At 37.3% G+C, this 27,248-nt stretch overlaps 1 protein-coding gene across 1 annotated transcript; it reads right to left on the minus strand.

Annotated features, from left to right (window-relative positions):
- On the minus strand, nucleotides 1-26,605 carry CDR2L (cerebellar degeneration related protein 2 like). The gene is made up of 5 exons (XM_058169527.1): nucleotides 25,670-26,605; nucleotides 10,243-10,355; nucleotides 8,740-8,888; nucleotides 7,017-7,181; nucleotides 1-3,028 (listed from the first exon to the last, which is right to left on the minus strand). Exons 1-5 carry the CDS (start codon nucleotides 25,746-25,748, stop codon nucleotides 2,143-2,145), a joined length of 1,392 nt encoding a protein of 463 aa, XP_058025510.1. The 5' UTR covers nucleotides 25,749-26,605; the 3' UTR covers nucleotides 1-2,142.
- Nucleotides 26,606-27,248: the final 643 nt, after the last annotated feature.

Below are 27,248 nucleotides of genomic sequence, written 5' to 3' on the forward strand. Positions count from 1 at the left end.
AATTCAACATTCATAGTACTGGTATTTCTTGTTTATTTAAGAACAGAATAAAGCATTTTTAAATATATTAATTTTAAGTATGCTACACAAACAAGACGCTGGTTTGCACATTAACAGTTTTCAAAAACCAAGATTGCAATGGCCCTTTCCCACCCGAAATACTGATGCAACAAACAGATTACTTTTTAGAACAAATATAAATTCAGAACTCCCTTAGTAAAAAGGTAGTAAAGGAAAATTAAAATGCCACAGCTATGATTGGCGACAGATCAAAGTAAATATTTTGAGAGAACCAACTTTTTTTTGTTATTTTTACAGATAACTGATTTTTTTATTGTAAGGCATGAAGGTTTGTATATGGTTACCAAAGTGGTAGCCACAATCATGGGTATGGCTCGTTTGGACCACATCCAGGGTACAGAAGGGGTTTGAGTATTTAGTAGAAGAACCAATTCAAAAGAATAGCCCCTGGATAGGCTAATTCAAAAGTACTTCCATGTATTTCAAAAGTGACTTCACTTGGCTAAGCACAAGGACTCAAAAGTTTTTCATGGCAAGAATATAGCAAATGAAATGACAATCCAGTGACACAAGAATGAATATGCTCATTCTCTTTGACTTCACAGTTGACTTCCCACACAACTACCTTCTTAAACTTCTATTTACTGTGTTCATAAAATTGGATATAAAAACTGGACAGATATAGCATGATGGAATGGAGACACAAATGATTGGAAAAATCTTTTGAGCCTCCATCTCCTTGGTGAAACTTGGCAATGTTGACCACTAAAGAATATTGTCTAAGGATCTTGGTAAGAAAAATCACATAACAGTGTTTAAAGATAAAAGAACAAGAAGGTAATATGCTGAACATAATATAGCACATTGAAATATCATTTTATGTTGTTGTAATTCCAAAGAAACAACAAAGACTTTGGATTTTATTCAGATATATCCAAAAGGATCCAACATTTCTTCAAGTATAGTACTGCTTGCTAAGTCAATAATCTTATGTATGTGTACCCTAAATATTATTGAAATGTAATACTGGTAAGCATATATGCAGGAATTCCTATAATTTATTATGGTGTATCTAAAATAGCCCAATATTTAACTTCAATGAAATGGATAGTGATGATTCCTGAGACTGGAGAGAGAAAGCTTTGTGTATAAATATGCAATGCATAAATCACCCCTATTCACGTTTTGCAAGGCATGCAAATTATATCTTAGGAGCTGGTCGCAGAAGATAATAAGGGTAATCATTTGAGCAACAAGGCTTGAAAAACCAACACCTAACTAAAGATGGAGCTCTCTCCCCAAGTCAGTAATAGCACTTATTTGTTTGGCTTCTGGAAAATCCCAGAATGAGTGATGACAACTTACTGAAATAAATACTGGAGGAAATATACATCCTATGTTTACTTTGTTCTACACATTAGATGATCAGAACAATTAGGTATGTCTGATGAAGACATTAATCAATCTTACATTTCTCTTCAAGTTTTTCCAGTTGCAATGAACTTGCATTGTAAATATTGAAAATTTGACCAATAAAATAATGGCTTAAACAGGAAGAACATATTCCCCTTCAGAAAAGGGAGCTGTCCATTTAAAAGTCTCACTGATGATGGATCTGATTCCATGGGCTCTTCATGGAAAGAAACAAAATGGAAATACAGTACAGGGGAAAGGTTGCATTTCAGGAGTTGCTTTTGGAAACTGATTTTTTAAAAATTATATTTCAGACACTCCAAGTCATCGTAAGGAATCTAATCTTGATCCTATGTTCCATGCAGAAAAGTGAACAGCGGCTGTGGCAACAGGTGAAGCTGTGGTTAGTTGGCCCAATTTCCTATTTAGGCGTTCTGGCTGCTGCAGGATGTGAAGAAATCCTCATAAAATCTTTGATACCAACTACAACTACAACATATAGATTTTGCAGCAGATTCAAGGAGCCAGACAGCTTGGAGTACCAACTTCAAGAATGTGACTTGGATTCTTGCTGATTTTCAGGCACTCCAACAGGTTCCCTCTCTGTGCAAGCTATCAATATAAGAAGCTTCCAGAGCACAAAGGCAGAAAGCCAGGCAATTTTTCCTGGGCTAAAAAGAATATGGGGCTGAAGGTGCAGGTGAAGATTCACTTGCTAGTCTTCTTTTTCACCTTGGTGGCATTGATATCTGCTTTTGTCTTCTGGATTCGAGAGAAGATTTCCTTAAACAGAGCTTTATATTCTGGCTGACTCTGCTCTAGCCGTTTGTCTACAGCTTCCACATGTTTGCTAAGGCTCTTCTCCATTGTTTTGAGCTCTTCCAGCTCATAACCCTCCCCCCGGAAGTCTCTAAAGGAGCTGTCACGGGAGATGGGGCGAGAGGTTTGTACACCAGCATGACGTACACTGTCCTTATGCTGACGGCACTTGCTGAGAAGCTCCTCATACTTTTCCAGCAGGGCATGGTATTGCTCATCCACTTCCCTCAGGATTGACATTCCTCTTTTCCGTACATTGTTGGCATGGAGTGTATAATTGCCTTCATGGCGGCTCACAGCATCCTTCGTTACAATGGCATTAAGGGCTGTGTCGCTACAGCTTTTCCGGACAGGATGGTTCGGAGAAGCTGCCATGGAGGATTCATGATTTTTCCTCCCATCTTCCTCAGAAAGATCTATGTAGTCAGATTCAGGAGCATTGTTTAATGGCTCCAGAAGTGTTTCTGATAGGTTGTCCTCTCTACTGAGGAGATATTTCTTGACTTGCTTCATCTGCTGGAGTTCCAATAATTCAGTTTCCAATTCTTTAATGCGCAGTTTGCAGCTTTCCATCTCACAAACTCGTTGCTCAAGATCTGAGTACTCCTGGATGACTGATGTATATTCTCTCTCCACCCTTTCTTTTCGCTGCTTCTCCTGGATAACTTGGGACCGAAGAGAATTTACCATTGCTTGCAGTCGCTCATTCTCTCGTTCCAAGGGCATCTGGTTGAACTCCATGGAAGAGCTGTGGATTTGGAATGCATCCTCATATCTAGTATTAAAAAGACAATATGGTTGGCAAATGAACATGATCCAGGGTAGATAGCATTATCATTCTAGTGAAGTGCCTAGTGAGACACTTCTGGATAGCCACATAGTTGGCCCTAAGGATAGGCAAATTTCATACCTTAATGCAATAGATACGTGCCTCTGAGCTGCTAGTTTTCTATATGTACTTATATATTTTTCACAAAGGGTATTCAAATATGTAATCTCACCAAAATTCTGTTTATCACATACCCAAGATTCAGAAAGTAAATCTGTATACAGGTAGTCCTTGTCTTACAACCATTTGTTTAGTGACCATTTTAAGTTACAACTGCACTGAAAAAAGTGAGTTACAATGGTCCTCATATTTACAATCATCATAGTATCTCATGGTTATATAATCAAAATTTGGACATTTGGCAACTAGCATATATTTACAATGGTCTCAGCATCCCAGGGCCATGTAATCACCATTTGCACCCTTCCCAGCTAGCTTCCAACAAGCAAAGTCAATAGGATTCATTTAATGACTGCATGATTCACTTATCAACTGCAGTGATTTACTTAACGACCATGGCTAAAGGGGCATAGAATCAGACGACTCACTTAATAACCACCTTGATTAGCAATAAAAAATTCTGGTCCCAACTGTGGTCATAAGTTGAGGACTATCTACTGTATATAACTGTGATGGTGAACCTATGGCATGTGTGCCAGAGATGGCACGCAGCACCCTCTCTGATGGCACGTGAGCCATCGCCCCAGTTCAGCTCCGCTGTGCATGCACATGTGCCTCCTGCCGGCCAGCTGGTCTTCAGGTCTCTGACATGCATGTGTGTGGGGTGGGGCATATGTGGTTGCCCTGTGTGTGCATGCAGGGGAGAGGCGTGGGGTGAATGGGGAGGGCCTCTGCAGGCATGTGGGGGGCATGTGCAGGGTGCACATGCATGCACGGGGGCACATGCGCCAGGGCGGGGCGCATGCACGGGGCCCGCACACGCATTGCATTTTGGGGGTTCAGTCGCATGTGCTTTGGGCACTTGGTCCGGAAAAGGTTAGCCATGTAACATTATGTAACATTATCAGAGATACTGCTTCTGTGCTGAATGCCAATGTTCTCATTTGAGATGGTGGTGGTGGGTAGGATTAATAATACTTTCTGAAATTATACAAATGAGCCCTGACAGCAGCTGATGTCTAAAATCTTATGTCTTTCTTATTCAAACACCAGCTTTAAGTTGCACAGGAAGAATGAAAGGCTAGAAAATTATTTCTAGAAAAATATACCTTTCTTCCAGCTAGGTTGCCTAGAGCCCCTAGTCTTAGAACAGGAGAATTCTGCTATACCTGAAGTGACTGAGACCCTGTACTTCTCAATACAGTGCACTTCTGTAATAACAAGAGCTACTATTTCACAGGGACTATAATGGAACTACACTGATCCTTACCAGCAGGTAGATCATTACCAATACAGTACTAAAACAGAGAAGGAAAAGAACCTGCTTATTTAATTTCCCCATTATTCCTAAGATTCATACAACTTGGGTTCTTATTGAGTAATTCATGAAATTTCAAACCAGATTTTTACAGATGGTCTACAAATGTGACACAGAGAAAGCCCAGATTTTATTTTTCTGTTAAATGTATATCTTGACTTTTCTGCAGGAGTTCAAAGCAACTTATGCAAGGAGTTCCCTTAATTCCACCCCCCCTCAACCAACACTGCTGGAATAGGTAGAATTGAGGAGAGACAGACTGGCTCAAATTGATCTGGGGAATTTCCATGGCTAAAGGTGGACTTGAATATGGATTTCCATGGTTCTAGTCCCACACTTATACCATATTAAAACCACCCTCCTTTTCCATGGTTCTAGTCCCACACTTATACCATATTAAAATCACCCTCCTTTTGTTGCCTTCCCCTCATTTCCCTCAATAATTCTTGTGTCATTTTTAAATCTTGAGAAAAATTGGATAATGAGCAGAAGACAGAATAGTGCACAATGGCTTTTGATTAAGAATCTAATGCATGGAAACACTCTGAAATTTAATCTTGAACCAGGATTCAGTTAATACCAAGTAATGTTTAATTTAATTTACCGGTAATTCCTAAAGGAAATTAATATAGTATATTTGGTAATAGGCTACAGGAATATGCCCATGGGTTACTTGCTTTTCCTTTATTTGGTGCCATCTCTATTAATGACAATTTCACTTAAAGTATAAATTTGAACTGTGCTGAAAAAGATGAGAAAGGAGGAGTTAAATAGGAAGCTATGAATTTAAGTTTCATTCCATAAAGAATTGGATAGCGACTAAGAAGAACTATTATTTCAATCATCAATAACCAAAAGGACACTATGTCCCTTGTGTATTCTGGGCACCGTACAATATTTAATTATCTCACTTACATCAAACACACAGGTCTAACATAGCAATTCTGGCAATACTCCTTGAACCTTGTTTTGATTTTCTGATGTGCTGTCCAGCCTTCCAAAAAACTGGTACACTGATTTGACAATGGAGAGATACAAAATAAGTAAGCATAACCATGGCGAGTGGCCAATCCCCGTTTAAAATTTTGCCTTCAAAATTTTGCCTTTGAATCTGTCCAGTTAGTGGGAGAATGGATTAACTGAGTTAATCATATCTGGCTTAATTCAGCATATATTCTTCCTTGACTCTTAATAAACAAGTGGCACAGTCATTAATTGAAAAAAGCCTGTGGCTGGGAAAGGAATGAACAATACCAGATTCCCCAATCTCTCATTCATATATGGACTAGAAAGAGGGCAGTGAAATCCCCCTTAATTGTTATAAACCAGTATCTATAAAATGCAAATTTTATAAAGTTATACATAGCCTTAGGACACCTTGGGTAAAATATATCAAAAGTATGATAAGGACATTTTTATGTGGATAATTATAAGATTTTGCCTAGAATTATTTTAGGACCTAAGGACAACAGTAATTACGTTTGCCAGAACTCCATGAATTATATTTATTGATTGGTTCATTGATTGTTCAACTGTTTCTGCTAGAACCAGATGGGACACCATAGAAATCTTTCAAATTGAATTGTGATTAGTGTTGACAATGAATGGGATCTCTGACCTTCAGTTGGTAATGAAGTAAAGTATTTAGAAATGTGTATATTCTTATTATTCTGTAATTCTGTGTCCAAATGGAGGAGTTTCCAAGTGTGAGAGGAACTCAGTTGGTGCTATGTATGTGCAATGCACACTGAAACTAATACTCAGGCGATAGTGAGGAATGCTTTAAACCAATATTGGGGATAGTAACTTCTTGAAGTAATTGTTTCTATCCATTCAGCCCTGCTGGCATCAGATGAAACAATCACTGGAGCACAGTGTAGCCTATTTCAAAGCAGCCTCTTCTATTTGCATAAATTAAGGAGATATTACGTAAAAAATAATCTAAAGCCTCTGTTCTGCACTGCTGCCCCTGCACATGGCAGGTGCACTTGTTTTCATTTCAAATGCCAATTTGTTTCAGAGAGGGAAATGAACTTTAGATTTGCTTTATCCGAAATTGAAGTTCAGTTGCCTCAGAGATTTCTACGTATAAACAACCCTAATGAGAACTTTTCAATGGCATTACAGGAAGTTTAATAATTATTAAGCTCACTTTTTAAATATGTATTTTCTTGCATTATTGAAGACTTAAAAAAAACCCAACAAATTAGAGTTTTCAGAATAGCACAGAAAATCCCAAACCTTGATTCAGTTCAATGATGCACTGATTTCTGATATAACAAACAGAGATTTGAGAACACTGTGAATGGCTCCAAAATTGGGAAACAACTATCTCCACAATTATTGTGCAAACGGCTGGGAAGGAAAAAGACAGAGGCAAAGGTCCACACAAAGTTAAACTACACTGTTGTGTCATCTGCTTCCTCTACAAATTAACAGATAGCCAAGTAGAGATATTTAACAAAAATGAAGTACTATTTTCCCTGTCCAAAATACCTGGGACTTGAGCATAATTCCTTGAGACAAGGAAATGTGTGGATCGTTCGACGCCTTTCTCTTTTTTCTCGGCGGACGCGCAGCTGGTCTAAGCTCTGCAGTTCTTCCACTTGTTTTTGTAGCTCGTCAACTTGATTTTGTAGTCCTTCAATTGTTTCCGTCAGGCTGTAAATAAATCCCAGATTGATGGAAAAGAAATGAAACAAAAAGCTGAGCACTAAATTATATGGAATAAAATACAGACATAACGTGAAGAAATGGTTATACTATTCATACACCTATCCTTCCGTCCAAGCTATAATTATCTGCAGTACCATCTCTGGAGAATATGTATATGTGCCCTTCAACTAAATTTTTACACTTCAACAATTCTTTCCTGTAAATTGCAATTACATTCTCAGGGAGGTAAGCCTGTATTAGAACCAGCTAACTGTGCTGTCAGCTTTTCTCTGTTTCTTTTCTCCCTCAGTACTAATTATGCATACTTTCCCGCAAATATTTAAAGAAGCATAAAACAAAGAATAACTATGTTTCTATCTGCCTATTATTTTCAGAAGTGCTAAATCATCAAAGTTGCTATTGTGTTATGAGCTGAACAGATCCTTCTCACACATCCCTTCCCCATTTTCAAACACTTGCTTTTTCCATCCTACAAATCCTACCCTGGAAACATGAGATGGTATAGAGGATACAGTCTGATTCCCAGTGGGAATTTATGTGTTAGCATTTTCATTCGGAAATACTTTTAAATTACCCTTCAGAAAACAGAATGAACAATAGCACTGTGGTAGTGAAAAGTCCAAAACAACACACAAGGTAAGATAAGTCACCTATTCACATGTCCATCTAATACAATTTTTTCCTTGTAGGGAAGTTGGCTAACTGTATTTTTATTTATAACAGGTCCTCTCAAAAGAGAACATGCCTATGTATCTCTCTGTCACTATACTTGGGGCAAATGCTACCTTGGGTACATTGTTTTCAAGAGGGAATATGACTACAAAACCTCTTCCTGTTATTTCTGAAATCAGCAGTTTTTATCAAAGATAAAAACTTTTATCTTTCTAAAGATTGGAATACAAACCCCCTCACTCAGATCTGAATGCTCTTTCCACTATCCGCCAGCAATGCAACCTCTACCTTTCAATTTTTGACATACCCGAGACAAACATGATATCCCTAGGCCCCACGATATGATGGGGCTTTTCAAAGTCTTTGTGAACTGAATAAATTATCTTTGTTCAGCTATCACTATAGAGAAAACTGAAGATAACTGTTCTGAAGAATAGTGGGAACCCCCACTGCATTCCATTTACCCACTCCTCAGAGGTGCACTTCTCATTTGAACCCAAGGCATTATAGCATTCCCCCCCCTTCCCATCCCCCCCCCCCAGAAATGCAGGGAAGAAATGGCAAATCCAGGGGAAGGGTGTTGATTGACTGCCATTTTTGCACTTTCCCCGATTGACTAGCTAAATGCAAATTCAGGAAATGCAGCAAAACATGCTGCAGAGGCAAGAGAGGTATTGCCAATGTCTGTGTAAAGGTGTCAGTTATTTGGTCTTTAATAGACTTACAATTTTTTAAAACTTTATGATTAATTCTGGGAAAAGGGGGTTGTATTTTCCTGTTCATGACTATGAATGAAAAAAAATCTTATCCTTTGGGGATAGCAAATAAAAACCTTAAATCTACCAATCAGACCCATCAGACAAATGATTACCATTGTATCTTCTGCTGGGATGCCTTACTCTCTAGCACAAGCTTCTGATTGGCCAATTCTAGATCCCGTGCTGTTAAATCCAGCTGTTCATAAACTTTAGCATGTTGTTCATTCATATGCCGCAACATTTCCAGCTGTTTTGTCAAATACTAGAAAGAAAAACAAAAAGAAGTGCAGCCAAATCAATCCAATCTCTTCAAGAATAGCATAATTAAATGGGAGGCAAATCAATTACAACTTTTTAAATGTCTAAGAATGTGTCTCTGATCAGGCATCAATTTTAGGATAGCCTAGGGCTAGGCAATTATAAAAATGAGCAAATAGGACAATCTATCTTAAAAACTAATACAATCTTTTCTTTCACTCAAAAAGTAGAATATGTGAAGAGACAATTTAGCAGAAACTATGTTGGCAACAGTTACAGAAACATGTTTTAAGCCTGAGAAATGAAGACAACGTTAGAAAGTAATTCAAGTTGACTTTGCTTTCTGGGATATAAGACGGAGGGAAAGGAAAATGCAGTCAGGATTCCTGTGTTCTAGCTTTTCTCCACAAAATTGAGCTTCAGTCTTTCTTGAGGAATCTGTTTCCTGAACTGACCTATGTCAAAGGGCTGACCTCAATCTTGAAAGCCTCACTGTATCTTCCTTTCTCCGCCTCTTATATTTAATTATGAACATTCATACAGATAAATCAAATAAGACACACTGATTTAAATCCCCTTAAAGCAGCAGAAAATGCCTCCTGGAATTCTTTCTACCTTTTTAAAAAAGCTACTCTGCATCATGAGACTAGAAAAGACGGGCTTATGGTGAAGTTGTCAGAAGCATTCTGAGATGCTTCCCAGCTTCCTCTCCCAGAGAGATACACCCCCACACTCCCGTTTTCTCAATCAGGGCTGTTCCCTTTCAACACATTTTTTCTCTTATTGGGTTTTCCCACATCAAATTATCCTGTTTATCGAGAATTATCCCAGAAAGAGAGTTGTGAGTCTCCTTTCATCAGTGCTTCTCAACGTCAGTAATCTTATGATGTATGGTGTTCACTTCCTAGAATTCTCCAGCCCGCAGATCTCAAAAGTTGGTGAGGTTGAGAAGCATCATTTTACATAATTTCTTTCTAACGTTTTGTTGGGTAAAAAAGAAAAATACTGTAGAGAACCCGGACTAGCTCAAAACAACCCACATTAAAGTTTCTGCTCAGGATGAAATTGTATGAGCTGGGAGACAGAGGGTGCTGCTGGAAAGTAACAAAACACTTTGTCATGGAACCCTTATGGTCTGTTCTTCCAGAGCTTAATATAGCTTTGCTTCAGTAACTTTCATCTCACTCTCTCCCTAGTCATACATCTTTATGGATACTGCTAATTTGACTGTCCTAAATTAAATCCTACCCAAATATTTACATATATTTTCAAAGCAATGCTTAATGTACACTTGAAGCATGAATGGGTTATTTGAGTTATACATTTGCTTGCGCTTCCCCAGTCTCTGTTGACAGTACCTCTATCTCTTGCACTTGTTCCTCATTAGTGGTGTACATTTGCTGCAGAGACTCTTCCAGTTCCTTGTTGCGCTCTAGAAGTGTCTTCCCTAATTCGGCAGCTAAGTGCAAGTCTGAAAAGCAGACAAAACATATAAAGGCTTTACCTTAAATAATTTGAAATATGCCATATGCAATGCTGGTAAGTTTGACTTGTTTAAATATTCTTAACCCATTTTTTTTCAAGACCCAAAGCAGCTACTCAAGACCCAAAGCTGCCACTAAAAGCTGTACCAAACTTCAAAAGTAAAACCAGTAAACATCTGACATGACATTATTAAAAGTAACTTCTTAATTATAATAATTCTTTTAATGCCAAAGAATCTTATAATAAAAGCCACACTTATTTTCTCCCCAATTCTTGCAGACTAAAGGTGTTTTTAAGCCTCTTATATAATTGAATCATTTCTCTCCAACATTATTTTTTTCCCTACGTATGATAGAAATATTTTATTATTGGGTTCAGCATACATATTTATGAGTGATTTAAAGTTACTTATGATTTATTTATTTCACAGCTCAGCTGAAGGGCAAATTGTTCTAATTATCTCGCTCTGGTGGAAATTATGAGTCAGCAGTGCTAATTGTATTTCTGCTATCCTAATTTCATATTATAATTCTTAGCCGCTCAGAGAAGATGTCCTGAAGAGTGGCATATAAATTCCATAGTAACAAGAAAAATGATGATGATGAGGATATGACTAGAACAGCAGAACTAGCAACATGTGCTTTATAACATACCTTGTGACCTCTACAGAAAGATACACAACATCAGGAAAAGCATTCAAGTTTATCTTGAAGTAAGATGGGTGGCCTATAAATTTTATAAATAAATAAAATAAAATGAGGACCCAGATTGTTGGGGGGGCAATAAGTTGACTTTGTAAATATACAAATAGAATGAGACTATTGCCTTATACACTGTAAGCTGCCCTGAGTCTTCGGAAAAGGGTGGGATATAAATGTAAATTAAAAAAAATAAAATAAATAAATTTCAATGCCTTTAAGGGATCCAAAGTGATCCTACTTTGCTGATAACTAAGCCATCTGGAATAGAATATGATCATGGCAATTTGCTACTACTTCAGAGCCTCATGAAGAAGAATCTGAAGATGTGAGGGGCCCAGCCTAAAGGGTTTTTAAAAAGTGAGCTCCTTTGATTTAATCTGAAAACAATTAATATAATATTTGTGACAGTGGTGAAATGTAAAATTTGTTACTACTGGTTCTGTGGGCATGGCTTGGGTGGTGGTAGTAATGTGACTGGGTGGGCGTGGCCAACTTTTTTTACAACCTCAAAGAGGTTGTAAAAAAAATGCTTTTAAAAGGCTCTGACAATCCCAGCTGAGTTGCCTGATCATCAGAGGCTTTTGTTTTCTTTTAAAAGCATTTTTTTGCCTTTAAAAGAAAAAAAAGCCTCTGACGATCAGGCAACTCAGCTGGGATCGTCAGAGTCTTTTAAAAGCATTTTTTTTCTTCGGCCAAAGAGGTGGTAGAAAAAATGCTTTTAAAAGGTTCTGAAGATCCCAGCTGAGCCGCGCGATCATCAGAGGCTTCTTTTTTAACTTTTAAAAGCATTTTTTCAGCCGAAGAAAAAATGCTTTTAAAAGTTAAAAAAAACACACCCTCTGATGATCACGCGGCTCAGCTGGGCATGTGGGGGGGGGCAGAGATTTTTGCTACTGGTTCTCCGAGCCACCCGCCACCATCGCTACCGGATCGAGTGATCTGGTCCGAACCGGGAGCATTTCACCCCTGATTTGTGAGATTCTTCATTATGTATGGTAAAAAACCAACAATTGCCTTTGATAGTCATAAACTTTTGGCCCATCCATTTAAGAAATTAACTTGCCATTCTTCTTTCTTGTCAAGTGGCTGACACATGGACATGTAGCCACAGACAAACTATAGTTATCCCATTTCTAAGGACATTTATTCAACTTCCTCTCTCTTAATCTTGCTATTTGGTCAAAATGCAATTGTTCTAGTTGGCAGTTAACTTGATAGGCCAAATGTTATGTGAACTGACTCATTTTAAAATCATTCTATTTGCTCGGACTTTTATATGTTAAGTTTTTATATGATGCCTTTATAGTTGCAGGATAGAGACTGGCAGAGTTAGGGGGAGGAGTTAAATGAGGTAGCAGTTAGAATCCTTATGTAGTCACAAAAGAATGAAGTCCAACCCCCCCCCCATTGCTACTGACCCGCATTTAATCCTGTACAGTTGTAAACTGTTAATCTGAGAAAATTCCTGTGCATAGGCTTTAGCAATAAATCAGTCATTTAGAACCTTCATGTGTAGACCTGGTTTCTGGCAATAAGTGCTATTCTATTCTGCCCTGATCATTATGAGAACAAAACCAAAAACTGTTAACAAGATGTTAAGTGCAGACTACAAAGTAAGCTTTAATTTTTTTTCTTATATTGTTCTACAACTTCCTCGACTGCTTTCTACATTGGTTAATTAATCCAGAGTGTCTTGTAACTTACAAAACACTTAGGGAAGTTGGGTTTATAATTTTGTACAACCACTGTCCAATCCTTATTGTCCCTTTCTTATCCTCATCAGCAATTTTACCATGTCTTTCCAGCTGCCTTTACTTCTACTTGATCACCATTTTGTCAATGCAATGAGAGAAGATTGGAGTTTCGGCTCTCTCAGGTGGAACATCACAGAGACTTTCAAATGCAGCTGCCCATTTAAATGACAACTCTCTCAGGGCAATATGGCTATAGGGAAATGTCTCAATTATCCCACCCTGGTGGGAAGCAGAAGGAGGTAGTGCTACTACTGAGGTGCTAATTGAATCACTGCCTTTTACTTGGATTTCTCTGAATGTAACAAGCTACTGGTGTTGGGTAACTATTATTTGGAATCTCTGTTGCTATAGTAAAAGGAGTCAGGTGCCCCACTTCTTTCCATCTGCTTCGTTCCCCATACTTGTATGGTTCAGGTTTCAGAATTAACATGCCTTTCCTTTAATATATCGGAAGACAAAGATTTAGTTAGCCTCCACTAAATCTATTGATAACAACTTTAAAAAAACTCAGAGCAGGTATTTAAAAGGAAATGAGAATTGTGGTAAACATATCTACTTTGCAGACAAGAGATAATGGTGTACAAAAACAAAAGTAAATTAATTAGTAGGTCAGTTTTGCTTGATTTTCCTTTATAGGCAAAGACTTCTCAGGAAGTACCATATCATTTCCAAAGCCTAATTTAGGACTTTGGTATTCCTGAACTTTTATTTGTTGGTTATTCCCCAGAAATCTGATCTCCAGTTTTGTGTACTATAGCACAGAATGAATTGTTAAGAGCCAACTTAATGTTAATTGCAATAATAATATGCGAAAACCCTGGCTGCCAATTGTATTCTTTGAAAGGGCCATATTAACAGGGAGTGATAATTACTGCTAAAAATACATACAGAGATCTCCAATTTTCTAAGTTTGCTCAGGAGACTGACAGCATAACAAAAATGAGTTAGATGGAAAGAGAAACAGTCTTAATTAGTTTTTATATTTCTGCTATATTCCATGACAAAAGTCTCAATCCAAATTAAAGCATTACATGTAATACTTGAATTTTCTAATATTAACCCCCTGTGTCTTGAAAAATAATAACACACAATAAATAAATTACTCAGTAAATATAAATCCAACTATCCCAATATAGGCTAGGTACTTAAAATTAAGCTGATAGAAACATTCAGAAATCCCTGAAGGAAAAATAGCTTTCCCGATATTAACGTGATTATGGGAGAGCATTCCAAAGCAGAGCCACACAACTTGTACAGTAGCCCTTCCTTTAGTGGTCCATTTAGAAAAATACTGTATCTGCAAAGACAGAATAGCTAGGCAGATACATTAGAGGACAGGCTCCTTGAAATGCCTTCTCCTTTGGATTAACTGAACTTTTTGAACTACCTGTACCTGTAATTCTACATATAACACAGTTCAAAAATTCAATTGAAAGGATAACAGAAATATCAAACTAAGAGCCTTTCCACATGAAGCCTTTATACTACTTTGAAAGCAACTCTGGGCTTCTGCAATTTCACAATGTCCAATATACACACAAGCAAAGTCAAAATTAAATTGAACTGAGACCACAAGAAAAAGCAGCACTGTGGAGCCTGTGATCCATTTCCCCTTGGCAGAACTTTCTTCTCACGATGCCTTCCGGCTCTTGGGTTTCAGGTCTTTCAGGGAGAAAAATAGCATTTTTTTCAGGCATAGGTGTAGTTGGGTTTTGTTTCGTTCTTTGCAGAAAATCAAATGAATAAAATAAGGTTATTATTTTAGGGTGGGAATTTGATTAGTAACTGCTAGGTATCAGCATAGATATATTCATGCTGATTCAGTAAGGTAGAAAAGCTTTTGAGTTTTTCCTGTATTTCTGAGGATTACGTCACTCGTAACCCTCTCTATTCATCATGCAGCATCTAATTTAATCTGCTGGGATTGGGGCTACATTAAATGGATTAGGAAACCCAGGATTTTAGCATCAGGATTTTAAAACCAATCCAGCAATGTTACTGTAGGAGTTAGAGGAGGTAAAAATAGAGAAATTGTGGTGAAATATAATTTAAGATTTTTTTCTATAACTGAGTAATAATAGTTCATTGAAAGACAAAGAAAAGTTTCCATTTTAAAATGTCTATTTAAATGTTTATTAATTTATTACTGGATCAACCATTTCAAAAAGACTGTATATGGTTTACAAATAATACAAACATAAAAATGGAAATAATAAAGTAAACATAAAGAAATCCATAAAGCAATAAGAATAAATCTTCCTGTCCTTTAATGCACTAAGCAAAAAACCAACAACGACATCAGCAACAATCATCCTCCCGAGTCCCGCTGTAGGGAAAATACTATCTATCACTGACATTGCTGCAGAACCACCAAAGTCTTAGTGGTTCTCCTGAAATCTAATTGGGCTGGTGCTGACTTAACTTTGCGTGAAATACAAGGGAAAGGGGCAACAGGAAACAAAACCAACCAACAACCTCCCCCAAAAAAGAATCTCTGATGATGGCTATCACTCAAGAATGGGTCTCAAAATAAATACAACTAGATCCTATTAGATGGTAACAAATTGCATATACCCAGGTCCTGAATCATTGAAGGCCTGCTTCTTTAAAAAGCAGTTTTTTAAAAATATCCAGAGATTTTGCATGCATATTGTTGGCTGGGTTCAAACATAACACTAGATTTGCTTTAGTTATTGTTTTTTAAATAAATTGTTATGACTATGTTCTGTGAACCTTGCCAAGCCATTAACCATGTTTTCTAAAATCTGAGTTCACAGACTATGCTTACAAATAACTATGAGTTAGTTTGTTATATAGTGTGGAAAACCAAAAATATTACAATACAATAAATGAAAAAGTAGACTTATCCTTAATTTTTCTGCTATTTCAACGCATTCATTGGATATGTTCGAAATAAAAATATGGAGACAAAATTAGTCTCCCTTGAGTTTTCTAAAATGCAATTCTTTATGTTCTAATTTGTAGCTTGTCTTCTTTACCGCAGTAATTTCAATGTTCATTATTATATGGAAAAGCCAAAATAGAACAAGCGTTGTATACACTCTTCTCCATTTTCTCCCATTTGGAATTAATCATAAAGGCACTGACAAACACAACTGCATCTAGATTGAAAATCAGAATTACTGCTTCTGAATAAGCCAGGATTTTATGTCAATTCTAGCGTAAGGTTCTGCTTATTCTTTACTTTGTGTGACCATTGTTCCCTTGAGCCAGATGAAATGGAAAATTGAAGACTTCTTGATTTAAAAAAAGATGGAAAGGGGGAACAGGAATGAGTGTGGGGAGGAAGGGGGAGAAGGAGAGGGAGGGGGGAGAGAGAATTCAACAAGACCATCAGAACTTCTAACCATAGAAGCAATGAATGAGAAGTGATGTATAATTTTTTTGGAACTATTGGAGATAAGATGCAATTCAAAAAACACACTTGGACATCTTCATCACTTACTGCTTAACTGACCTTGGGAAATCACTGCACTTCTGTAAAACACAAGGACTGCTACATCATACAAGCACTTTCAGAATAAATATTTATTCTTGCTAGAGCTTATAAAATCTGGTAAAGGAGCTTTATCTGCTTGCCTTTTCACAAGAGACATACAATATTACGTCAGAAGAATGAGGAAGGCAGACAGCAGCACAATAAGAAAACATGAACTGAGAATTCATAAATTCAGAATTGAACAAAATGGCAACAGTCCAGGAACCAAGTTGTCATGGTTACTGAAATAGCTCTGGGTGACTCGACACATTTGTCATATTCAGTTCAGTTCTAGGGCAGCTTAAATAAAACATAAATAAATTAATTGTGGTTAATAAAACTTACAACTGTATGTTTATTCCATCTAATCTAACCATTATCTAATAGTTTACCTGCACACTAAATAGTTTTAATAGTAATTTTTCTATATGACCATTCTCCAATGTGTAATTAAAGGTCATCATTTACCACCTCACAAAGAATGGAACTATCTCAATTCAAGTCTGAAGCAAACAAATCAATATTATAGGGATTTAAGTCTATGCTCCACTCACATAGGGGAAAAAACAAAGTTAAAATATCTTTATGACAACTTGTACATCTTGGTGACACAATACCATTGATATTTTTAAAAGGTATATACTAATTAGAGAGGAATGAGTGCCAAAATTGGAGGTAAATCAACATTTGGATTTGGTCTTGGTATATGAAATGAAAGACTAATAGCATTCCGTCTAGAAAAATCAATGTTTACAGCAAATGCCTTCCTTCAACAATAATTGATGGCTTTACACATGGAGATCAATGGATGTATAACAACTAAATCAAATGTAGCATGCATTGTGCAAGCAAAGATGCAGAATCTCTATTTGGTCAAAAACAAGATGTAGGACTAAATATTAACTTTGTTTTGGAAAAAAAAAAGCAAACTTAAGAAGACAAATAAAATAACCAAAGCTACAAAATATAACTCACATTTGATAATGTGGTAAAGATATGAACAGAATTAATGGTTAGATTGAAATCTGTGACATAATTAAAAAGGAGACAAGCAAAAATATACTGAAATGCAGAAAGCAAGCAAAGGGAACAAAATGGCTGTTTGATTACACACTAAAAACCCCAGAAAGCTGAAAAGCAAAAGATAAACTGAGGCATGGGAAAACTGTCCAACCACTGAGTTCCACAGACATCAAGGACAAATAATTAAAAAAGTAATGTAAAGAAACTGAGGATAATAATCAAATGGAAAGGACAAGAGATTTTTATTTTATTTTTTTATGTAAAAAGTTTTTTATTGTTTTATACACAAACAAACACATAATACATCAATCATTCCGTGTGTCATCTTGGTGTTTCTTCAGTGACTTCTTCTTCTTGTTCCTCCTCCTATCTTCCTTTTTTACAACATCACTCCCACAATACAATATTTTTATTATACCATTCTCTTATTTAATTATTAAATTATTTATCTCTATCTGTTTTCTAACCAATGATAGAATTGTCCCCATATCTTAAAATATTCTGTATCTTCTCTTTAATTATCAAAGTAAATCTATTTATTTCTGCACAGCCTAAATTTTTTTTAATCACTTCCCCTTCCAAAGGGATTTTCTCTGCTTTCCATCTTTGCGCAAATATTATCCTTGTTGCAGTTATTACATGTATAATCAAATATATATTTTCTTTATTAATAGTTTTCTCTGGAAGAATATCCAATAGGAACAGCTAGGACAAGAGATTTTTAAAAGGAAAATTAAAGAAATGATACCTAATGGGTTACAAAGTCAAACTACTGAATAACACATTTTATAACTTTCCTTCCCTTCTAGATTTAATGTACTGTACATTTATTTTACAAATTTATTACTGCACTATTCTATGCTTTGTAAATTAAATATTATCTCTTTTAATGACTTAAACAAAGATTTGATTCTTTTCTGTACTGTGTATTGTTATCTTTATTTATTTATTTATTTATTTATTTATTTTATCACATTTATATACCGCCCTATCTCCCTAGGGACTCAGGGCGGTTCACAGGCAAATAAAAAAGTACATACAAATACAGACTAAAACAACAGTTAAAAAACTTATTCTACATGGCCGAATTATTAAAAAAGCACTATAAATAATAAAACCCATTAAAACCAGTATAAATTTAAAATCTAATCCAGTCCTGCGCAGATGAATAAATGTGTTTTAAGCTCGTGACGGAAGGTTCGGAGGTCCGGAAGTTGACGAAGTCCTGGGGGGAGTTCGTTCCAGAGGGTGGGAGCCCCCACAGAGAAGGCCCTTCCCCTGGGTGTCGCCAGACGGCACTGCCTAACTGACGGCACCCTGAGGAGTCCCTCTCTGTGAGAGCGCACGGGTTGGTGAGAGGTATTCGGTAGCAGTAGGCGGTCCCGTAAGTAGCCCGGCCCTATGCCATGGAGCGCTTTAAAGATGGTTACCAAAACCTTGAAGTGCACCCGGAAGGCCACAGGTAGCCAGTGCAGTCTGCGCAGGATAGGTGTCACACGGGAGCCACGAGGGGCTCCCTCTATCACCTGCGCAGCCGCATTCTGAACTAACTGAAGCCTCCGGATGCCCCTCAAGGGGAGCCCCATGTAGAGAGCATTGCAGTAATCCAGACGAGATGTCACGAGGGCGTGAGTGACCGTGCATAAGGCATCCCGGTCTAGAAAGGGGCGCAAGTGGCGCACCAGGCAAACCTGGTAGAAAGCTCTCCTGGAGACGACCGTCAAATGATCTTCAAAAGACAGCCGTTCATCCAGGAGGACGCCCAAGTTGCGCACCCTCTCCATCGGGGCCAATGACTCGCCCCCAACAGTCAGCCGTGGACTCAGCTGACTGTACCGGGATGCCGGCACTTTATGCACTTCTTTTATTCTTCTCTAGAAATCTGATGCATAGGAAGTGTCTTTCCTCCATATCTTTTACTATAATTTATTCAGTTACTATACATTTAATGTTAGCTACCTCTAATATTACATAATGCTGTTATGGCTGAGAGGCCCTAATCCATCTGCAGGGCCAATGATAGGTTCTATAGTTTAACCTATATCAGTTACATCCAACCATGTGAAATCTTCCATTAATGGTAACAAGTTCTAGGAAACCATTTCCCCAGATCCTGCTATTGGGTACAAATAATGCATATTCAATGCATAATATAAAAGCCTGTGCTCATAATTTTGTCCTTAAGTTTCCGAAGAGAAAAATTTAAAATACTGAAACCCAGTGGCCTTTTTGCTTTAACAGGCTTTCTACCTTCTTAGAACTTATTCCTTATCATAAAAATGTAGAAAGGCTGCAAAAGGATTTTCATAAAAGTATTTTCCTTATTGCTGACCTCTAGTAAGAAATTTTTCTAATACTGTTTTAGCACATTCTGTGAAATCTCTATTACTGGTAATTTTCCTTGTGTTGATTAGCGGTTTAAGTTTATTTTGATAATTACCATATGTGTGGTGATCAGGATTCCAAGCATAAAACTGAGATGATACATAATCCAAAACTGCTTCATATCTTTCATACTTTAGTTCCCACTACCCCCTTAAATAGAGATTAGAACCTTTATTTTGGCCTTATTAACCCAGGAGTAAGGAAATCCTTACCTGCAACATACTTTTCTGAATATTTTTTTCAACTGAAGTGACTAGCTTTTTGTTTAGCTTTTTGACTTCTGCTTCTGGTTTATTCTACAAGCTTTTTCAATTAAAAAATGTTTAATCTGTTTTGAATGCATAATCAATTCCCAGTTATCTTTGCAACAATACACCAACATTAATTTTCCAGAATCACCAGTACATTTGTGATTTAAGACTATGTCAACAATATTTCATGCTGCTATTTCACCATTCCTTTATTTATAATCATACAATGTGATCCATACATTTGAGCAATAGAAATTTTAGGAATGGCAAGCTAAGACTTCAAAATGGTCCTGTATTTTTAAATAGCATTCCCCTGAACTCTTATCACTGAAATCCAGTAAAAATCCAGAGGTATTAAGTTCCTGCTCCTTTCAAAACAGTTTTTTTTAAAAGCCTGCAAATATTTCAATAGGTTTATGGTCCATAGCAAATTAATCAAACCATTTAATTTTAATGTGGGCCCATTTCAAGACTGAAACACTTTTGCTAACCTTGGAACCACTTCTGATTGTACCTATGATGTCAGAATAGTCCATTTCAAGCATGAAGCACTTTTAATTTGAAAGATTCTGCACCCATTGAACAGCTGTTTCATGGAAGGAAATGTGACTTCATATAAGTTAAAATGAAAATAGAGCAGGTTCAAATCATTGAACCTGCTCCATCATATTGGGAGATAACTAAAATGATAAAGTTTGTGGAACAGGATGGGCACACAAAAAAAGTTATTCTGGATCTTGCATATGCACAAGCACCAGACTCAGATTGTTGGGGGCAATATGCTGACTCTGTAAACCGCTAAGAGAGGGCTGTAAAGCACTGTGAAGCGGTATATAAGTCTAAGTGCTATTGCTATACAAATCTACAAGCAAATCGGTGACTAAATTCTTTCTTTGGAATTTTCCTTCCCCAAGCTGGTTGCACAGAAAAGTACCTGACTTTTGCCCTGAAGAAGAGCACTGCCTTACCTGTATAAGACAGGAGGACTTGGATAGTCAGTTAAACCGTTTCCTATTACAAACTAACAGAAAATATCTGGGAGAAAGGAAGGATAACACATGTGAAATTTGGTTTTGTGGTATTTATTATTCTAAAGTAAGTATTTCATTGGAGGACATTTTTTTAAAACTCTTTCAAAATATTTTCTATTTTCAGAAAATGATACAAAAACATCCTGGGGGGAAAAAGATGGAAAAATAATTCAGAGCCTTCATATATCTTTGCCACAATGCAACTAACTTTTTAATTGCTAGATGAAACAGATCTTATATGATGATCTAGACCAGGGTTCTCCAACCTTGGTAACTTTAAGACTTGTGGACTTCAACTCCCAGAGTTCCTCAGCTAGCTTTGCTGGCTGAGGAACTCTGGGAGTTGAAGTTCACAAGTCTTAAAGTTGCCAAGGTTGGAGACCGCTGATTTAGACCAGACCTAGAGAACTTAAAAGAGCAACAATGAATATTTTTATTTAAAAATAATCACGGGCAACAATACCTGACATGCCTATGGCTGCTGGATGACTAGTGGCAGAATGGTGATGGAGCTGGTGGTGTTGGTGAGGCGGCTTGGCTATACAAAATGGCTTGGTGGGGCTGTATGTTGTGCAGATCTGATCTAGGTGTTGTGGTAACTAATCTATGTAATTATGTATAAGAAATTAAAATAATGTGTCCTGGTAAATCTGGAGCAATTGTTTTGTGCCAGCCTAATCCATTTTACAAGGTTGCTGTGAGAATGAAATGGGGAACAAAGCACATCAAGTCTTCAAAGGTGGCTGGCACTGAGCGGGATACATATAGAAATAGATTACAAAAGGAGATGTGTGTGTCATGCTCTTGAACGCAACTATCAAATCCCAGCAAGTGCCAAGTGTTTTTGGCATCCAACTGCAATTCATTTTAAAGAAGCGTTAATTGTGAAGCAGGCAAGACGCAAAAGTTTAGAAAATGTTATTTGATTCTTCATAGTTAAATTTCCTAATTCTCTTCTCCCTTGACAACTCTTAGCAAACATTCCTTGGAAAGCTGCTGGATTATGTCAAAAGAGCCACATCTTCCAGCTGACAGAAACACAGCTCACTGTCGCCACTTCCCTCCGTAGTTCTTCCCCCTGTTCATGCATTCTAATCATAGTACTTCCTGAAAGGAGCAAGGAGCAATACTTTGATCCCAGAATGCCTTTCTTCAGCAAATAGAAATGGGAGGAATGATTACATATATGAAGATACACATTTCAACCAACTATTTTTTCCACAGGCTGTTGTTTGTGTTTGGATGCACTCAGTATTCAGTCAAAACCCAGCAAATACAATAATTATTGGTACTATTTAAATCGGCTGTTATAGCACTGCCTCCAGCTGTTTTTTTTTAACAATGAAAGAAATACAGTATAAAGAAAAGAGAGGTTTTTACTGGTAGAAACAAAATACGCTCATTTTTGTTGATCCTTCATTACCCATATTCACTGGATTTAAATCTGAAAAGAATCTAATCCTATGCAAAGAAGTAATTCACATGTCCATTGCGTAAAAATCAATGGGTAATACTGTCTATGGAAAACACATCTGCAAAACCAGAGAACCCAAGAGCTGGAAGAGGTCCTGAAAAATCTTTCTTATTCAAAATGTTTTAATCTCTCATAATATTTTGCTGTTGACTGTAGTTAATCCAGACAGTTCATGGATTTTTCCTTATTTAATATCCCCTTCCTCTTGCATTAAAGATGATAATTCAGCAGTATCTTTTGGAGGCTATACCAAAGGCTTGGGGAACTGTATTGGAATTGCATTCCTCTTAATACCATTTCACCCAAACTTAGAGCTATTGAATTTTTTGACCCTGCTGGTTTATTTATTTATTATTTATTTATTTATTATTTACATTTCTATACCGCCCTTCTCCGAAGACTCAGTTGAAGATAATGCAAATTACATTATAACACATTTAGAGGACATCTATTTGGGAAAGGGTTTTTTTATACAATACCATCCATATAACCTGTCAAGAATATGAGACAGATATTTTCATTATTATGACTGACATCACTGAAATTATAAGATGATGCAATCTTCTTTTTACATCAACTATCAGATTATAAATTAATTTATGTTATTCATATCAAATTTTTATTTGTCCAAGGAAAAATCAAGAGGGAACTAAATGTACATAGCAAGTATTTTTAGGAAAATAATATAATTAATGAATCCAAAAAAATAAAAAGCAGCATAAAAATTGGTATTACATGTTCATTGGGACAATCATAAGAATATTCAAACTACAGTAGGTTAACAATAAAAGAAAACGCAAACAAGTGTTATAAATATTACATATACTTTTGCCACCAGATATAATTCAGTACAATAAGAGGTGGTTAATGTGTGTAACCCTTTAGGTTAGGTTCTGTTTAAAGCACTATTACTTACGGAAAGTGTTTATATCTACAAATCATTAACTGAACTAGAAAAGCAGCAATAATATATTTTTTACAGATGAGTTCACAAAACAACCATTGTTCTAAAAGTATTTTGCTTTTAGCAGTGAAAGCATTTAATCTGAAGAGCAGAGACCCTGCCAAATTTTGCTTTTCCTTCATGGAGAAAGCATCTAGATTCCTTTTATATTGCATAACTAATAACCATATTGCATCATAGCAGCCTCCACACTTCCCAACAAAAAATGACAACACTACAATGAGTATCAATGTTTCAGTCTTAGCCAGGCTCAGTGCAGCTCCATGTAGTACAATAGTCTTAATACATGACAGCTTTGTACATCATGGAATCATACCATATAATCCCAACTTTTTTTTCTGCACTGGTTTCTTGGCTGATGCCAAAAAGTTAAGCAAAATTGGTCCTGCTTCACAATTGCTTCGCCTTAGCAGAGCATCGGAACATATCATGCCTGTGGATTAGACCACAAAATGAAAATCTTGGAAAAAATTGTTTGTAAAATAGTTCCATGTTGTTTTCAATAATGTTTATTAATATTTCTATGAGATCACAAAGAACTGAGATTTACTTTAAGGAACTTATTTATATTTCTAGTACTTAATATTAACATTACATTTCTGAAATTTGTTTGTAATTAATTTTTACAGTTTATCAACCTGATATGCTGCCATGATACCCCTGCAAACCTGTGCATCTGACCTTGCATTAAGGCTGCAGTTGGCGTATTCCCAACTTAACCACTTCAGCACATATTCACTTTGACATTTAAAGATGCGCAAGCTCTCCAAATAGTACCATACAAGCACACATATTTCACAATCTTACTTCTCCTTCAAATGATAATGTAGAATTATTTGAGCACAATATCATAAAAGTTTCCATTCATAGTCATCAAGCACATCGCTTGGTTGTCTCACTGCTGTAGAACAGATTTACTACTGCTGACTCAAGAAATAGGCCAACTTGATTTTTTCATGTGTTCTTACCTTAATCAAGTTTCTTGGGAGGATGAAATGTTATCTTTCCTTTTAGGATTTTGAATGTATGCAAACAACATGGAACAAATGATAATCCTTGAATAAGATCATCATCTGACTATATTTAAGATTTAGTGTTTTGGTAAAAAAGTTTAGAATATGCTTAAATTAGTGTGACACAAAAGTCCTAAGCTATGACCCTTTCTCTATAATAAAGACAACTGACCAGCAATTGATATAAAGTTAAACCAGAATATATATTAATTAATTAATTATATTTGTATAAATGCTCATCTCACATTAAAGTTACTGGGGGCAGCATACAACACTTAATTAAAAAATGTATTTGATTTCTTATTAATATTTTAAACAATTTTTTCCTAAGAAGTCCTCTAGGAAATGTAATAATAATCCTGAGATGATAGCTTTATTACCATCAAACAACATCTGGAAGGACCATCAAACAACATCTAGGACTAGACAGGTCGATAAAAATGCCAAATAGTTGAAATTTCTGGCTGAGCGCACGTCCAATAATAATAATGATATCTAATATGAATTAGATAAATGCCAAGTCAGAATTTTGTAATGCTGTAAAAAGTTACGGTCTAAATACTTATTAATTTTCAAATTCCATGTGATGTTGCCCAAGTTAGGAAAACTTTTATGTCTCAGCAAAATAATATGCAGAATTTGCTGTGACTCATTGAAAAACACTGCTGGAAGCAAGCAATTTAATATTTTGCTGCATTTTACAAATTATCTTTTTTTAAATGTTGGCTCATTTGTAATTGAAAATCTGATTCTTCCTGGCTAGATTAAAACAGTCTACAATTGACTCCACCGCAACCAAGTAAGTTTAGCAGGATGAGTAAGCTAATTGGACATAAATCAGCCAAGTGTTTTAAGAGTTCCTGCAGGGGACAAACTCTATGAGCCCTAAACATCTGAATCAGTTTTAGCCTAACAGAGAGTAACAAGTGCAAAGCAAATCTTCCTCTGGGTCTGTAGAGGCATTTTAATTTGAAGTTGTCCCCAGGGCGCATTGTGAATGACTTACACATGCAATTTGGTGATTTTAAATGCTGCAAAAGAGGACTTCCAGAAAAGGAGAAGCTTCTTTTTTAAAAAAAATAAAAAATCTAGCTTCCTTCTCCTCTTATCCAGATCTGCTGGGTCATGACTCAGGCCGTCCCCTGTGTGAAACGCACCCTAGCTTGGGGTGCTCATGTTTTTTTGTTTTTTTTACATTTCCTTACCTTGTTCCAAGTCTTGCTGGTCATACCACGGTTCCTCCTCCTCACTCTGAAACTCATCCATCCTGTCGGCGCTTAGCATGAACTCTACTCCTCAAACATCCAAAATTGAGCTGCTAGCAAAGAAAAGGCTGACCTCCTAAAAATAATACTGGTGACTACTGCAGTGAGAGAGAATCGAGGGGTGGGAGGAAAACGGAGGGGGGAGGAGACGACCAAGGGGGATGCTTTCCAAGAGACTGACGACGCTGTTGAGGGGTAGGAAGCGATCGGTCGCCGGACTTCAAGGCGGGAATCGGCGAAGATGAATCACAGGAGCAGATGCAGATCCCGAGATTCCCGAGGCCCAAACAATGGCTTTGCAGATGTTCAGTTGTAATCAGTGCTGCTGCAGCGGTGCCCTCAAGCCCCCAATTTTTTCTCCTCTGTCTGCATCACCTTCAGTCTCTTTTTCGTCTGCTTTTTCCGCCAAGGAGAAAGAGGGAGAGAAAGAGAGAGAGCAGGGAGGCGGCGCACGGATTTCGTTCGTTCCTCCTTTCTCGTCCTCCGCGCTTTCTTGAAAAGAGAGGGGCAGGTGTTGCCTCTTTGTTACGGATAGAAAGCCGGACCTGGATGCTGCAGGGTTCTTGCAGCGAGTTCACTGGGTGATGCACAAAAGAAAGAGCAAGCTTCCTAATGCAGCCAGCTCCGACTTGTACACAGCTCGGTGGAGACCTCTAGCACGGAACTGCTGCAAGAAAATCCATGCCAAAAGACGTGGAAGCAGGAGGGGAGCGGGAAGGAGGCGGGAAGGGAGGACGATAGACCTCCTTCCTTGTCTCCCCCCCTCCCCTCCTTTCATCGGAGGAATTCTAGACGCATTTTAGAGCCTAGGCGGATTTGTGGCTTGCATTCCGGCAGGATCTGGAGAGCAAGGGCGGAGTCCCTAACTGTGCCAGGCGGGGAGCGTTTTTCTCGGGGGGGGGGGGAGGAGAAACTACATTTACCCACTCGTTGAAAGCTGCTTTTACGCACACAGGATGCGTGTCTGAGAAAGAGCGAGCGGTGCCATTCCAGAGATCGCTGGGACCGTTTGCTGGTGGCATTCTTCCCCATTGTTATTCCTTGGAGAAATCTTCACTATTACTCCTGCCGCGGTAGAAGAACCGCCCGACTGGAAAACAGTCCCGATGGTTTTTCTAATGGCTACATTGGAAGGGGATTATTATTTTTTTCAGTTGAAAAGACAAATAACAGATGGCACAGAATAAACAAATAAGATGGGTGGGTCGCGTTTGTCGGTGGCCCGAGCGTGAGCGTCTGACTTTTTTGTATTTTTTTTTCAACCCACACAAAAGAGTCTCGTCGTTGCAAGTATTGTAGAGAGTACCGTACGTGGGGCTAGATAGTTTCATTCTCCGGTGTAAATCAAATTTACTCAATATCTCGGAAGTCCCTTTTCTTTTAGAAATCAAACTCTAGCTGTGGGCCCAGGTCAGCCTACTACGCTGTGGTGCCTTTACTTCCCTTCCAAAAAAATGGAAAAGGAGAGCTATTTTATGGATCAGCAGAATTAGCCCCAGATATTTGACCTCCTATTTGT

The sequence above is a fragment of the Ahaetulla prasina genome, chromosome 2 (genome assembly GCF_028640845.1).
Source record: "Ahaetulla prasina isolate Xishuangbanna chromosome 2, ASM2864084v1, whole genome shotgun sequence".
Classification (NCBI taxonomy): Eukaryota; Metazoa; Chordata; class Lepidosauria; order Squamata; family Colubridae; genus Ahaetulla; species Ahaetulla prasina.